General features: G+C 36.2%; 1 protein-coding gene across 1 annotated transcript in view; it reads right to left on the reverse strand.

Annotated features, from left to right (window-relative positions):
* The window catches only part of LOC134370169 (spliceosome-associated protein CWC27 homolog), a 62,037-nt gene that overhangs the window by 39,974 nt on the left and 8,028 nt on the right, over positions 1-14,035 (reverse strand). The window contains exon 3 of the mRNA XM_063087180.1: positions 7,885-7,997. Coding sequence (XP_062943250.1) covers positions 7,885-7,997 — 113 coding nt within the window. The remainder of the gene's footprint in view (positions 1-7,884; positions 7,998-14,035) is intronic.

Consider the following 14,035-nt stretch of genomic DNA (forward strand, 5'->3'; position numbering starts at 1 on the left):
GTCACATGGGTAAAATACAAAATAGTCTAACAGCGACATCTGAGAGTTTTTTATAGCCATTACACATTTTCTAAGGCCCTATCATCTGGAAATTAAAGCAAACTGTTCAAGTATTTTTCTCAAGAATCACACAGTGACCCAGTAAAAGATGAAGGAAAACTCTAAACACTCTATACCATTAGTATTAATATGAAATTTTTTAAAACTCCCATATTTTAAGAGCTATTGATGTTTACTCATTCAAAGAACATGACATTAGTCCCATGAGATTAATAAGTAATGACTTTTAGATTTACTTGCACTCAATGGTTTTCTTATTATCTTAACTGTAACATTAACTCTGTTTCTTCTTAGATCTACGTTAGCAGTTAAAAAAATCACTGACCTGCTTCTCCCACCTTGCAATGTGAGACCCCTGGATCACTGTCACCGCCACCAGATGGACTTTGGACTTCCCAGCCACAGAAACTAACTGCCTGAGAACTTGGGACCCTACCCCTACACCAGTGTGCAGAGGATGCCAAACATGGAGTCAAGCCACTTTGTCATGTGACATGCTGTGTTGCTGTGAGGAGTCACCAGGTACCAACAAGGCCTTCACCATATGCGACCCCTGGACTTCCCAGCCTACCAACCGGTGTGCAGTATTCTAAATTATAACTAGTATACGTTGGACTTCTGGTCAAGATGGCGGAATAGACAGTCCCCAGCGTCACTCTCTCCCACAAATCAACCGATTTACAACTATAAAAACATAACATCAAGTGCGTACTGAATGGGGAGATGTCCAGCGGGGGAAGGCAAAGCTCCGCAGAGACCACATGACCTGCAGGGCTGCCATCACGTGATCCAGAAGATAGGCTTAACCGCAGTCACCCCACTCCACTCCCAGCCCGGCCCAGTGCGCACGGAGTAGGGTGACATCCGGCAGGGGAGGCAGGAGCTCCGTGGGGACCACAACGCCACCACATGTTCCAGCAGTCCGGCCCAGTGCGCACAGAGCGGGGGGATGTCCAGTGCGGGAGGCAGAAGCTCCACAGAGACCACACCACCACCATGTGATCCAGCAGCCCAGCCTAGTGCATACGGAGCAGAGAGACATCCAGCAGGGGAGGTGGAAGCTCTGTAGAGACCACACATCCTGTGGGGCCACTGCCACGTGATCCAGCAGGTAGGCTTCATTGCCACCACCCAGCTCCATTCCAAGCCCGGCCCAGCATACACGGAGCAGGGAGACGTCCAGCAGGGGAAGGGGAAGCTCCGCAGAGACCACACGCTCTGCGGTGCCTCCGTGCATCCCAGCAGCCTGGCCCAGTGAGAGCGGAACAGGGAGACATCAGGCACGGGAGGTGGAAGCTTGGCAGAGACCACACACCCTGCGTACCACCCTGTGGCCCAGCAGCCCGGCCGAGTCCAAGCTGACCAGAGAGGTGGCTCCCCGGAGAGGTCCAAGACCCAAGGCAACCACACACGCAAGGCCCTAGTGGCCAACTGAGCAGTCAATGAGGTAGCCATACCAAATTGGCAACCCCAGGAAAATCTTAGTCAGACAATAGTGTCAAATCTTTGGACTGCGAAACCCCCTGCCACAATGAATAAACATCAAAGAAATGATACCAGAAATACGAAAAATAAAGAGAGTACACCACCAAGGGTAATAACTCTCAAGCTCTAGATCCTATAGAACAAGAAGCCCTTGAAATGTCTGACAAGGAATTTCGAGTGATAATTATAAGGAAACTGAATGAGATACAAGAAAACTCAGCTAGACAACATGATGAAATGAGGAAAAGTATACAGGACCTGAAAGAGGAAATGTACAAGGAAATCAATGCCCTGAAAAAAAATGTAGCAGAACTTGTCGAACTGAAGAAGTTATTCAGCGAAATAAAAAACATAACGGAGAGTTTAACCAGCAGGCTTGCAGAAGTTGAAGAGAGAACCTCTGAACTTGAAGATGGGCTGTTTGAAATAACACAGGCAGACAAAAAAAAAGAAAAAAGAATCAAAGGCATTGAAGAAAATCTGAGAGAGATATCAGACAACATTAAGCGCTCAAATATCCGAATCATGGGTATTCCAGAAGGGAAGGAAAAAGGAGATTCCATTGAAAACATATTCAACAAAATAGTTGCAGAAAACTTCTCAGGTATAGGAAAAATCACAGATCTTCAGATCCAGGAAGCTCAGTGATCCCCAAATGTATTCAACCCAAAAAGGTCTTCTTCAAGACATGTTATAGTCAAATTGGCAAAACTCAGAGACAAAGAGAGAATCTTAAGAGCTGCAAGAGAGAAGCGTCAAATCACCTATAAGGGAGCCCCAATCAGACTAACATCAAACTTTTCATCACAAACCCTAAAAGCCAGAAAGGAATGGGATGATATTTTCAAAATATTAAAAGACAGAGATGGCCAGCCAAGAATATTCTACCCGGCAAGGCTATCCTTCTGAAATGAAGGGCAAATAGTATATTACTCAGACAAACAAAAACTGTGGGAGTTCACCACCACATGACCACCCTTACAAGAAATTCTCAAGGGAGTACTGGGTTTGGTTACTGAAAAATAACTACCACTGCCATAAAAACCCAAGAAAAATCAAAACCCACTAGTATAATAAAAATGGCATTCATGAAGAGAAAACAAACAAACAAAAAAGCTATCTATCTACAACCCAAGGAACCAACAAATACAGAAAACAAACAGTAAATCAGAAAGCAAGGAACAAAAGACACCTAAGACAACCAAACAATAATCAATAAAATGCTATGAATAAATCAATACTTTTCAATAACAATTCTTAATGTAAAAGCCTTAAATTCCCCAATCAAAAGACACAGACTGGCTGACTGGATTAAAAAGGAGGACCCAACTATATGTTGCCTTCAAGAGACCCACCTCACCCATAAAGATTCACATAGACTAAGAGTGAAAGGATGGAAAAAGATTTACCATGCAAACAGAAAAGAAAAACGAGCTGGAGTAGCTATTCTTATATCTGATAAAATAGACTTTAAACTAAAACCATAAAAAGAGACAATGAGGGACACTACGTAATGATAAAAGGACTGATCCATCAAGAAGACATAATAATCATAAATATATATGCACCCAATGTTGGAGCAGCCAGATTTATAAAACAAACTCTGTTAGATCAAAAGAAGGAAATAGACACTAATACCATAATAGCAGGGGACCTGAACACACCACTGTCAATATTAGACAGATCATCTATGGAAAGAATCAGCAGAGAAACACAAGATCTAAACAATACTCTAGACAAATTGGACTCGGCAGATATCTCCACAACATTCCATCCAACAACCTCAGAATATTCATTCTTCTCATCAGCACATGGATCATTCTCCAGGATAGATCACATATTAGGTCACAAATCAAGTCTCAACAAATTCAAAAAAATTGGAATTATCCCATGTATTTTCTCAGACCACAATGGATTAAAATTAGAAATCAATAACAAATGAAATTCAGGAAACTATACAAACACATGGAAATTAAACAGCATTCTACTTAATGACATATGGGTCCAAGAAGAAATCAAGCAGGAAATCAAAAAACTTATTGAAACTAATGAAAATAATGATACATCATACCAAAACCTGTGGGATACTGCAAAAGCAGTATTAAGGGGGAAATTTATCTCATTAAATGCTCACCTCAGAAGAATGGAAAGATGGCAAGTGAACAACCGAACACTTCACCTTAAAGAACTAGAAAAATAAGAACTATCGAAACCTAAAGTTAGCAGACGGAAAGAAATCATTAAGATCAGAGCAGAACTGAATGAAATTGAAACCCAAAAAGCAGTACAAAAGATCAATGAATCAAAAAGTTGGTTTTTTGAAAAGATAAATAAAGTAGACAAACCATTAGCATGGCTAACAAAAAAAAGAAGAGAGAAGACTCAAATAACAAAAATTAGAACTGAAAAAGGTGATATTACAACTGATTCATCTGAAATACAAGGAATCATTCGAGACTACTATAAACTATACGCCAACAAATTTGAAAATCTGGAGGAAATGGATAAATTTCTGGACACTCACAAGCCCCCAAAACTGAGCCATGAAGATGTAGAAAATCTGAACAGACCAATAACAATAAAGGAGATTGAAGCTGTTATCAAAGGCTCCCAACAAAGAAAAGCCCAGGACCAGATAGATTCACAGCAGAATTTTACCAAACATTCAAAGAGGAATTGACACTGATTCTTTACGAACTATTCCAAAAGATTGAAACAGACGCAAATCTCCCAAACTCATTCTATGAAGCAAACATCATCCTGATACCAAAACCAGGTAAAGATACAACCAAAAAAGAAAACTACAGGCCGATATTCTTGATGAATATATATGCAAAAATCCTCACGAAAATACTAGCAAACAGAATACAGCAATACATACGTAAAATTATTCACCACGATCAAGTGGGATTCATCCCAGGGATGCAAGGTTGGTTCAGCATACGCAAATCAATAAATGTGATACACCATATTAATAAAATCAAACACAAGGACCATATGGTCATCTCTATAGATGCTGAAAAAGCATTTCATAAAATTCAACATTCATTCATGACAAAGACACTCTATAAGTTAGGTATAGAGGGAAAGTATCTCAACATAATTAAAGCTATACATGATAAACCCACTGCCAATATCATCCTGAATGGGCAAAAGCTGAAAGCTTTTCCTTTAAGAACAGGAACTAGACAAGGATGCCCACTCTCATCACTCCTATTCAACACAGTGTTGGAAGTACTAGCCAGAGCAATCAGAGAAGAGAAGAAAATAAAGGGATTCCAGATCAGAAAAGATGAAGTAAAACTGTCCCTATTTGCAGATGACATGATCCTATATATTGAACAGCCAAAAGCCTCTACAAAAAACTCTTGGAGTTGATAAATGATTTCAGCAAAGTAGCAGGATACAAATCAACACACAAAAATCAGTAGCATTTCTATTCTCCAATAGTGAACATGCAGAAAGGGATATCAAGAAAGCTTGCCCATTTACAATAGCCACGAAAAAAAAAATACTTAGGAATTGAGTTAACCAAGGAGGTGAAAAATCTCTATAATGAGAACTACAAACCACTGCTGAGAGAAATTAGAGAGGATACAAGAAGATGGAAAGTATCCCATGCTCTTGGATTGGAAGAATCAACATAGTGAAAATGTCCATACTACCCAAAGTGATATACAAATTCAATGCAATCCCCAAAATTCCAATGACATTTTTCTTAGAAATGGAAAGAACTATCCAGACATATAAATGGAATAACAAAAGAACATGCATAGCTAAAGCAATGCTGAGCAAAAAAAATAAAGCTGGAGGCATATCACTACCTGACTTTATACTACAAAGCTATAATAACCAAAACAGTATGGTACTGGCATAAAAACAGACACACCGATCAATGGAATAGAATAGAGGATCCAGAAATCAACCCACACACCTACAGCCATCTGATCTTTGACAAAGGCATCAAGCCTATACCCTGGGGAAGAGACTGCCTCTTCAGCAAATGGTGCTGGGAGAACTGGATATCAATATGCAGGAGAATGAAACTAGACCCATACCTTTTACCATACACTGAAGTTAACTCAAAATGGATTAAAGAATTAAATATACACCCTGAAACAATAAAACTTCTTAAAGAAAACATAGGAGAAACACTTCAGGAAGTAAGACTGGACGCAGACTTCATGAATATGACCCCGAAAGCACAGGCAACCAAAGGAAAAATAAACAAATGGGATTACATCAAACTAAAAAGCTTCTGCACAGCAAAAGAAACAATTAACAGAGTTAAAAGACAACCAACAGAGTGGGAGAAAATATTTGCAAAATATACATTTCACAAAGGATTAATATCCAGAATATACAAGGAACTCAAACAACTTTACAAGAAAAAAACAAGCAATCCAATTAAAAAATGGGCAAAAGAGCTAAGTAGGCATTTCTCTAAGGAAGATATACAAATGGCCAACAGACATATGAAAAAATGCTCAACATCACTCAGCATCCGGGAAATGCAAATCAAAACCACACTGAGATACCATCTCACCCCAGTTAGGATGACTAAAATCCAAAAGACCCTGAACGATAAATGCTGGTGAGGTTGTGGAGGAAAAGGAATTCTCATACATTGTTGGTGGGACTGTAAAATGATGCAGCCTCTATGGAAAATGGTATGAAGGTTCCTCAAACAATTGCAACTAGATTTACCATATGACCCAGCTATCCCACTGCTGGGAATATACCCAGAGGAATGGAAATCATCAAGTCGAAGGTATACCTGTTCCCCAATGTTCATCGCAGCACTCTTTACAATAGCCAAGAGTTGGAACCAGCCCAAATGTCCATCATCAGATGAGTGGATAAGGAAAATGTGGTATATCTACACAATGGAATACTACTCAGCTATAAAATGAAATACTGCCATTTGCAACGACATGGATAGACCTAGAGAGAATTATATTAAGTGAAACAAGTCAGGCACAGAAAGAGAAATATCACATGTTCTCATTTATTGGTGGGAGCTAAAAATAAATAAATAAATACACACACACACACACACACACACACACACACACACACACACACACACACACACACACAAAACTGGAGGTGGGGAAGAAGACATAACAATTGCAATTCCTTGAAGTTGATACGACAAGCAAACAGAAAGGACATTGTTGGGGGGGAGGGGGGGAGGGAGAAGGGAGGGAGGTTTTGGTGATGGGGAGCATTAATCAGCCACAATGTATATCGACAAAATAAAATTAAAAAAAAAAAAGTAATGGGCCACAATAATCAACCACATTGTATATCGACAAAATACAATACAATACAATACAATACAACACAATACAATACAATACAGTACAATACAGTACAATACAATACAATACAATACAATACAATAAAATGAAGAAATCACTGACCTATTCTTGATTAATATATCTTTTTCTAACATTTTAATGTTGCTTCTTTCTTCTGTTCTCCTTGTTATTTTCCATTGTGGCATGCATTTTTTGCTGCAGAAACCTACTGTATACAATTTAGAATAAATTCTGCAATGGACTGAATTATGTTCTCTTGAAATTCATATATTGAAGCCCTAACATCCAATGTGACTATATTTGGGCTATAAAGAGGTAATAAAGGTTATAAGGTTAAATGAGGTCACAAGGGTGGGGCCTTAATCCAATTGGGCTGTTGTCCTTATAAAAAAAGAAAGAGACACCAAAACTCTCTCTCTCTTCCCCATGTGAGGATATTGGAGAAGGCAGTCATCTGGAAGCCACGAAGGTAGATCTCACCAGGAACCAAACTGGCAGACAACTCGATCTTGGACTTCCTAGCCTCCAGAACTGTGAAAAATAAATTTCTGTGTTTAAACCACCCAGTCTGTGGGTTTTGTTATAGCACCGTGAGCAGACTACAGATTCCAATATAGTATTTAAATAAAATGTTTTAAAATAGGACAGGATATGCAAACGTTCTAAAAATATTTTACATTTACAGAGTTGCAGAGATTAGAAACAGTAAGACATCAGGAAATATCCTTTATAGGCTTCTTTCTGAATCACATTTTTTTCACTATCACCTTTAACTCCACCTGAATTCAATCTAACATAAAAGCTTGAGATAAGACAACTTAGAATGCTTGACAGGGTAAGTATTGCTCTTATTCCTATAGAATCCTAAATATGTGACACACATCTGATTTTGTACACTAACATGAAATGTTTTTCTTCCTGTGGAGCACAATAATTTTCAATTAAGAAATCTGAGCTGACTTGGAAAGAATAATAATAATAATAATAATAATAATAAATTATAATTCAGTCTTACTTTGAATGGGGCTCCATAGATAGACTCTCCACCAGCCCCTGTGCCAGTAGGATCTCCCCCTTGGACTATAAAACCAGGTACAACTCTATGAAAAATGGTGTTGTCATAATAGCCTGAAAAAACTGCCAAATGATTTATCAATGTCTAAAACTAAGTATACCTATACTTATCAGAGCTAATACAACTAGAGTCACAAGATTTATTTTCTAGAATGTTAATTAGGCTCCCAAACCAAAACCTTTTCTTCCCTACTTATAAAATATCTACTTTTCAAAACAGCACACATTTCTACAAAAACCATGGTTGTTGTTGCTTTGTTTTTATTTCCAAGATTCTCTCAACCTCTCAATTATTATTCTCAAAATAAAAAGTAGAGAGTTTTGGTATGGATCAGTGGTTCTCAACTTGGGGGAGGAGGAGCAGCATTTTTATGTCCTAGTGGACATTTGACAATGTCTGGAAATATTTTTCATTATCACAACTGGGGGATACTACTGGCATCTACTGGGTAGAGGGTAGGGATACTGCTAAACATCCTACGATGCAAAGGACAGTCCGCACAATAAAGAAAACCAGCCCCAAATGTCCACAATGCCCAGGATGAGAAACCCTGGTAGAGACGAATACCTTATTTCCTACTTCTTCCTCTTCTCCACATACAAAATTAATTTATTAATACACCAACAATATGTAAACCCACAATATATCAAAATTACTTATTGATTATAGGTCTGGCACCATCAATGTACTCTTCTCAAGAAACTTTCAATAAATAAATCAAATAATATATACTTGAGACTAATTAGCCTCTCAGTTTGCTAAACAATGGAAATATATTTATATATAAATATATAACTTGGAGGTCATAAACATGCAGGAGAAATCATATATAATCTCCTATAGTATTCATTATCTGGAACCTAGAATCACTAGGGAGACTTCATAGGGGAGAAAGAAGTTAACTTGGGTATGGCAGAGTATGGCATCTCAGTGAGAGGAAGCATAAACAAAGAACTTGGTGGGGGGCAAGAATTAGGGCTTGACTGACTAAGAGAGTTTACATTAAGAAGTGGCAACAATGACCAACATGCCTAAGAAAAGATGCTCAACCTCATCAGTCATAAGGGAAATGCAAATCAAAACCACAATGAGATGTTACTTCACACCCTCTAGGATGGCTATCAACAAGAAACATTAAAATAACAAGTGTTAGTGAGGATATTAAAAAATTGGGACTCTCATACATTGCTGGTGGGAATGTAAAATGGTGTAAAAAGTTACACAAAGAATTACCATATAATCCAGCAATTCCACTTCTAAAAAACATGTGTGTGTGTGTGTATACATATATACCTCCAAAAGAACTGAAAAACGTAACTCAAAAAAGTATTTGTGCACAAATGTTCACAGAAGCACTATTCACAGGTGAAAACAACTCAAATGTCCATTAATGGATGAGTGGATAAGTAAAATGTGGTATATATATGTGTGTGTGTGTGTGTATATATATCATGTAATGGAATATTTACTAAGCCATACAAAGGAATGAGGTACTGATACATGCTACAACATAGACGAACCTCAAAAACATGTTGAGTGAAAGAAACCAGACACAAAAGGTCACATATTACATGATTCCATTTGTATGAAATATCAGGAATAGGTAAATCTATAGAAATGGAAAACAAATTGGTGGTTGCTGGGGACCTGGGGGGGAGGGGAGACTAGGAAGCGACTGCTTAACGGGTATAGAGTTTTCTTTAGGGGTGATAGAATGTTTGTAACTACCTGGAGGTACTGGTTAAACAACATAGTCAATGTACTAAATGCCACTGATTTGTACACTTTAAAATGATTAGCTTTAAGTTATATAAATTTCACCTCAGTTTTTTTTTTTTAAATCCTTTATGTGAAAGGAAAGAAATTATTTTATCTCACTGACGTTAGCTTTGTACTTACATTAGTCAGGTAAGTACAAGAGGAAAATGTATGCAGAATATATTATGTTGATTGTTTTATTTATTGAAAATTTCTTGAAGAGAGTATATTAATGGTGCTAGACCTATAATCAATAAGTAATATTGATATGTTGTGGGTTTGTATACAGTCCCTCCTTTTATCAGTTTTGCTTTCCATGGTTTCAGTCACTGCTGTCAAATGCAGAATGAAAATATTAAATGAAAAATTCCAGAAATAAATAATTCATGTTTTAAATTGCATGCTATTCTCATTAGCATGATGAAATAATGCTCAGTCACACTCCATCCTGCCCAGAATGTGAATCATCCCTTTGTCCAGAGGATTCATGCTATAGACACTACCACCCGTTAGTCACTTAGTAGCCATCTGGGTTATCAGGTTGACTGTCACAGTATGGCAGTGTTTGTGTTCAAGTAACCCTTATTTTACTTAATAATTGCCCCAGAGCACAAGTGTAGTTATGCTGGCATATTGTTACAATTGTTCTATTTTATTATTAGTTATTGTTGTTAATCTCTCACTGTGCCTAATTTATAAATTAAACTTCATCATAGGTATGTATGTTGGGGAAAAAAACTCACTATATACAGTTTCAGCATCCACTGGGGGACTTGGAATGTATCCCCTGCAGATAAGGAGCGGGGGGACTACTGTCTACCTAAAGGAAATACTGAATAAACCAAAGCTATTATTATTGTTGTTGTAAAAACAAACAAAAAACAAGCAACAAGAGTAGGTTGAGGTGGAGCCAGTTATTGAGTGTGGTCATAATTCAATCATATGGTGAGAGTTGCAAAGCAGAAGGATAGAAAAAGTATAGTTCTCTGAGAACTTCACTGAGCTGCAGAACTAACACCACATTTCTTGTCAGTCAGGGTGATAAGTATTTTTATTATTTAAATAATTTTGAATTTAGTCTTCCATTACTTGCAACTGAATACAAACTAATTCATTCAATAAAAAATATTTATCAAGTAACTACTGTGGCCAGGAATTGTACTGATAAAATTACTGACATAATTCACAAAGTACCTGTTATAGTGGTCTGCAGGCACCCTCATAATTATTTACATTTGCAAGTATAACTGGATATAAAATCCATATTGAAAAAGATGTAATCTGTAATCTAACAACTGAATTCAGTACATTGAAAAAGCAGAAATAAAGGCCAGCTGATTTTTTTCAGTTCCTTCTCTCAGTGAAGAGCTGTTGGGCTATATTCACAAGAGCTCCCCAGTGTGGACAAGTTCTCTCTGGTTACAGATAGAAACTGTAAAAATCAGAAATCTAAAAGTGTCTCTCCAATATCCCTAAGTAACCATTTGTCAGTTAGACTAACACTGTATGTAGGAGTCAGGAGCTCTAAGTCTTGACTCTTATGAGCTGTACAACATTAAACTCAATTTTCTCAGTATAAAACTAATAATATAAATTAACTTACAGTGTTGTTCTGAAGATTAAATAAGATAATGTGAAAGCAACCTATATATTTTCAAGTTTAACAAAAATGTGAGGTCAAACTTTAATATTTTCACTCAAATTCTACAAATTCATATTCAAATTTGAATACAAAATATACCCTGGTATATACTGTATATCATAAAATGAAAAAAATTCCTTTAGATCCATAATATACAGTCAATCAACATTTTTTAAGCACATAATCAGATCTGCTTTTCCAAAATATCATTCAAATTCCCAGTATGAAGAATTGATTGGAAGGAGACAGGATTGGAGGGAGGGGGGAAGGAGCAAGAGCAAAAGAAAGAGAGAGAGAGGGAGAGAGAGAGACACAGAGAGAGAGAGAGAGAGAGAGAGAGAGAGAGAGAGAGAGAGAGAGAGAGAGAGAACACAGCGCAAGTATAACTATTGTCTCAAGAGTCAAAAGAAAACATGACTATGGTTTACCTTGAGATGCACAGGTTCAATAATTCTTTAGGAAGCAAGATCTATGTATGTAAGACCCAGATATATATATATATTACATGTGAGGGAAGGGGGACATAAAAGGTCTTCCTTACTTTTCAGAAATTTTAAAATTGCACCATCCAATCTCCTTTTCCTATTTCCCATTAAGTCTTTCAGTGATGCCGGCTTTTTATTTTAAGGTTTTCTTTATGATTTTCCTAATTATACTCATGTTGGATGCATAAAATTGTTACAATACTATATATAAATGAGTAGGAATTTTCTATAATCTCTACACCGTAATATTGTATTCTGTTATGCTTGGAATTTCCAATTTCCACAAATTTTCCATATCCACTATTTCTACTTCCTTATAATTTATTAATAATCACTGTTGAAGTAGGCATTTATAGTTGTCTTTATAACTTACAATGCACTATAACAAATTTTGCTGCTTGCAATAATGTTTATTTGATTTGCTTCTTAAAATTTATCCATTATCTTCATAAGTACTCTGAAGAAAGAAGCCTTATTATTTCATTATGCATTTCATAATGTCCTCCTAAATGTTCTCCGTTATTGAGAAAAGAAACTTAAATGTATCTCAAATATGAAATAAAGTTCCTATTTGATTGCTGTGATTCTTCTACTTGTCATTACAGTTTTAATTTCTGCTGTACAATGTATGGACATTATGATATATTTTGGCTAATTATACTTCCAACCGAAGTACATACAGGAACTTCTATTTGCATTTTTAAATCAGTTATATGTGTTTCTTCTTCCAGAATCTTGCTTTGTGTTTAATTTTGTATATATTATCATTTATAACATTTCATCTATAACTCATTTTGTGATCAGTCTGCCCTATTTACTTCTGTCTCTCTGGTCTTTTTTTAAACAAATAGTTTTGTGAAGAAATTTCTTTTAACTTACAGCATATCAATATATACTTATGTTTGTCACTTCTAAAGATTATTAAACTAAATAAAGGACGTAGGGAAAAAAGATAACTGATGAAGCATGGCTGAAGTAAAAAATAAAAGTAAAAACATTTTATTTTTTTACCTACTTCTCTATGTGCTCCCCAATTTGTTTCACCGACCTAAAATTCTATGCCCTGATAACACTTCAGAAGAACTAATTATCAAAGCTAACAAGCTTTTCTTTCCTTCCCTTACATATTTTTTACCCTACTTTTTAAACTGACAATTTTAAAAAATCCATTCATTTTAAATGTTTGCCTAACTATAGTGCAAAGACCTAACATGCACGATTAAGTCTGTGTAATTGTAAATCTTTCAGTTTTATAAAGGCCTTGAACCTCCCTTTAATTGTGAACACCATTTTAGTTGAAGCAATATCTGAGGCTATGCTCCCACTTCCTCATGTTTTATTCTTTGGCTTTTTTACATTCTAGAAACCATGGTTTTTTAATTTAATATTGACACGAGTGTTACAAGACCTAGAAATATAATATTTTAAGTATAAACTACTAAAAATGGGGTTCTTTGAATTATATTTTTAAAACCTTGATTTTACTCATTTGGGAGTATCTTTATATCAATTGGTCTTCTCAGGCTTCTTGTTAGCCTTTCCAATAATAATCTATATCTCACTTGTTCAATTAAGGGAACTGCTCTAGTTATTTTTCTTATTATTTTTTGATTCTTTTTTCTTTCTCCTTGTATTCTTGTAAATAGGGGAATAATTATTTGTTGCTGTAATCGAGTTGCATCACCCAATTTAAGAACCTCATTTCTTCTTCACTGTCATATTGTATCCAGATGTTTTTTGTTTCTTCCTTTCACCTGTTCACGGATTGCAATTTACCATTCATTCTTTCTAATGTTTTTGTAATTTCACTCTCCTCCTGTAAAATTTGAGCTTTTGATTCTTCAAAACTTCTTACCAGAAACAAGTCTGACTTTTCTGTGTCTCCTATGTTTCTCAGCTTTGTTGACAGTTATTTGAAGCCTCTCTGACTATACACTACCTTTCTGACTACTTCCTTCCTGCCTGCCATAGCAATTATTAATAATGGTCTTTACAGATGTCTTTTCTCTTTTTCTTTTTTGGCAGTTTTTTTTTTTTGGTCTGAGTATTTTTTATTCCTTAAATCTATTTGTCTAATTACCTATTTTGAGAGCTCTTGCTATACTATAAACACCTTGCTTCTGACCCAAAATGCCTGTTTCTGATACCTTGAATAATGTATCTGAAAATCAGATATTATTTAGAAGGACAATAATTTGCCACCACT

This window comes from Cynocephalus volans, chromosome 2 (assembly GCF_027409185.1).
Source record: "Cynocephalus volans isolate mCynVol1 chromosome 2, mCynVol1.pri, whole genome shotgun sequence".
Lineage (NCBI taxonomy): Eukaryota > Metazoa > Chordata > Mammalia > Dermoptera > Cynocephalidae > Cynocephalus > Cynocephalus volans.